Source organism: Geospiza fortis, unplaced genomic scaffold (genome assembly GCF_000277835.1).
Source record: "Geospiza fortis unplaced genomic scaffold, GeoFor_1.0 scaffold1, whole genome shotgun sequence".
Taxonomy (NCBI): Eukaryota; Metazoa; Chordata; class Aves; order Passeriformes; family Thraupidae; genus Geospiza; species Geospiza fortis.
The window spans coordinates 1,074,042-1,076,178 of record NW_005054320.1 but is presented as its reverse complement, the minus strand read 5'-3'; the positions used below and the strand labels follow the sequence as shown (position 1 = coordinate 1,076,178).

Genomic DNA, 2,137 nt, shown 5'->3' with positions numbered 1-2,137 from the left:
ATCCATGCCTTTTGACAGCGCAGCAAGGAGTAGGATAGGGACAATGCTTCCACTAGTGGGCTTTGTAACCATCTCCTCACTTACACATTTAACCCCACCATACACATCCCCAGAAAACTCATAAAACACAGAAGAAAACACTCTAGGATTAGAAAAAAAAAAGTAAAATAAAGTAAATTACTTATATATTGTACAAATTACTTACAATTCTTCTTTCCAAATTGCGGCTGCTACTGCCTTTATTTAGTCACCTGCTTGGAGACTTATTGCTCTTCCCCAGTGATTTTGCCAAATGCTGCGTGGTTTGAGTCCTGTGATTTTGAGTCCAGCAGATCTTTCCAGATAGAGAAAAAGGAGCTGGAACAACTGGATAAGAGAAGAAAAACCAGATGACAGGAAGAGGGTGATGAACTCAAGAGCTGCTGAAAGCGAAACGGCAGACAGACGCTGGCAAAAATTAAATCTTCTCTACTGTCTACTGCAAGAGCAATTGGGCACTGGAAGAGAACCCCCAGAGAGTCTGCAGAGCTTCTATCCATGGACATTTTCAGAATTCAGCTGGAAGAAGACAAACACATTTTGCCCAGCAGCAGTACCAAGAGTGCCATGGGCAAAGAAGGTTTTGCCTGACAAAATCTTCTCCTCTGCAGAGCAGCCAACCAAGTAGTCCCTCCTGTCCCACATTTTAAGATTAAGGGCCTAGACCAAATAGCAAACATTGTGTTAGTTGTTTCAGTATCAACTCAGCTTCCAGATAGGGCAGTGTATATGATGTCTTCTCCTATTTTTGCTGCTTTTTCCAGCCAGTCAAGTCACTATGTGTAATGTTGACTTCAGGCTGATAGCTTCTAATGATCTGGTAGATGGATGGAAATCCTCAAGGATCCTAGGAAACACAAAACCCCAGGAAAGGATGAGTTGTGGCCATTGTGTTGCTGTCTCAGGTTTTGCTTAGCAGTGTAGTTGCTGCTGGGACAGGAGGAGGAGAAATGCACAGTGGGGAAAGTGGGGAGCAACAGTTACAAACCCACCGTTGGGTGAACAACTTCCCTGCTTTTTTAATTCTGGAAATCACACACTGTGCCGAATTCAGAATGTGACATAAGGAATATACAAAACCCTGAAAGGATTTGTAAACTGTGAAAAGTAAACCAACTTTCGTCACTAGTAATAATACACCAGTTATTAATTAACTCACATATATTGAGTATATAAATAATTTGATATTTCAGAATATCTTTTATATGTTTGAGATTCAGTCTACAACACTACATGACTTTGAAGACAGTTATAAAATATATGGTATCTTTACTTTTCATGTAGAGGAGTATGAAAGAGGTTCCATATCTAATAACCCTGCATTCAGACAAAGTATTTTGTAAAGTACTTTGGAATTGAGTTTATAAATAATTCTTACCAAGGAAGTGAATGAAAAATTGAAACAGTGAGGCAACTATTCACATATTAAAGGAATGCCATTTGTTCCCCCTTTCAGCTGCCAGCCATTTTATTTTCTTGTTATATACAAAGCCCTATTGTTGGAATTAAAAGGAGAAGGAAGGACCAGAAAATTACTTCATAATGCAATATGAGCACAAATATGATGCACAGGATAGCAATTGTACTAGTCACATAAAAGCCTTCCTGTTTGCAAAGAAACGGCTTTGTGTTCTAGTGGCATATCCTCCTTTAGATGCACAGGACAAACTCCAAGATGTTTCTTACACCACTACCTTCATCCTGTCAGTTGTAAAACAGGATTTATTTAATCCTTCCAGACAAAAACCCCAGCCATGGCCCAGGAGACTAGAATTCACTCATGTGATCTTACCCCCCTTCCTCCTCCTGCCACTCCCCTTTCCTGGCTCTTCTAAAAGGAAAGCAGGATAAGGAGCATGCGTTTTCCAGCAAAACATGACAGGGAAAACAAACAAAACACCAGCCATCCCTGTCCTTCACAAAGAAAACAGATAGCAGTAAAGCATGGAAAGCTTGCAAAGTGTGCCCATCCTCCCTCTAGGTATGATGCAGACCAGAGGGTACTGCCAGGCACATTTCTGTGAACAGAAAATTAGGTGGAATCACTAGGTAACAGGAGTTGTCTTAAAAAAGTGTGTGATTAAACCCAGAAAACATC

The 2,137-nt window shown here is 40.4% G+C and overlaps 1 protein-coding gene across 1 annotated transcript in view; it reads right to left on the bottom strand.

Moving 5' to 3' along the window:
• Positions 1–406: 406 nt before the first annotated feature.
• LOC102044623 (OX-2 membrane glycoprotein) overlaps positions 407–2,137 on the bottom strand; it is a 12,244-nt gene continuing 10,513 nt past the window's right edge. Inside the window, 1 exon segment of the mRNA XM_031056684.1 lies at positions 407–886. Coding sequence (XP_030912544.1) covers positions 808–886 — 79 coding nt within the window. The 3' untranslated portion in view covers positions 407–807.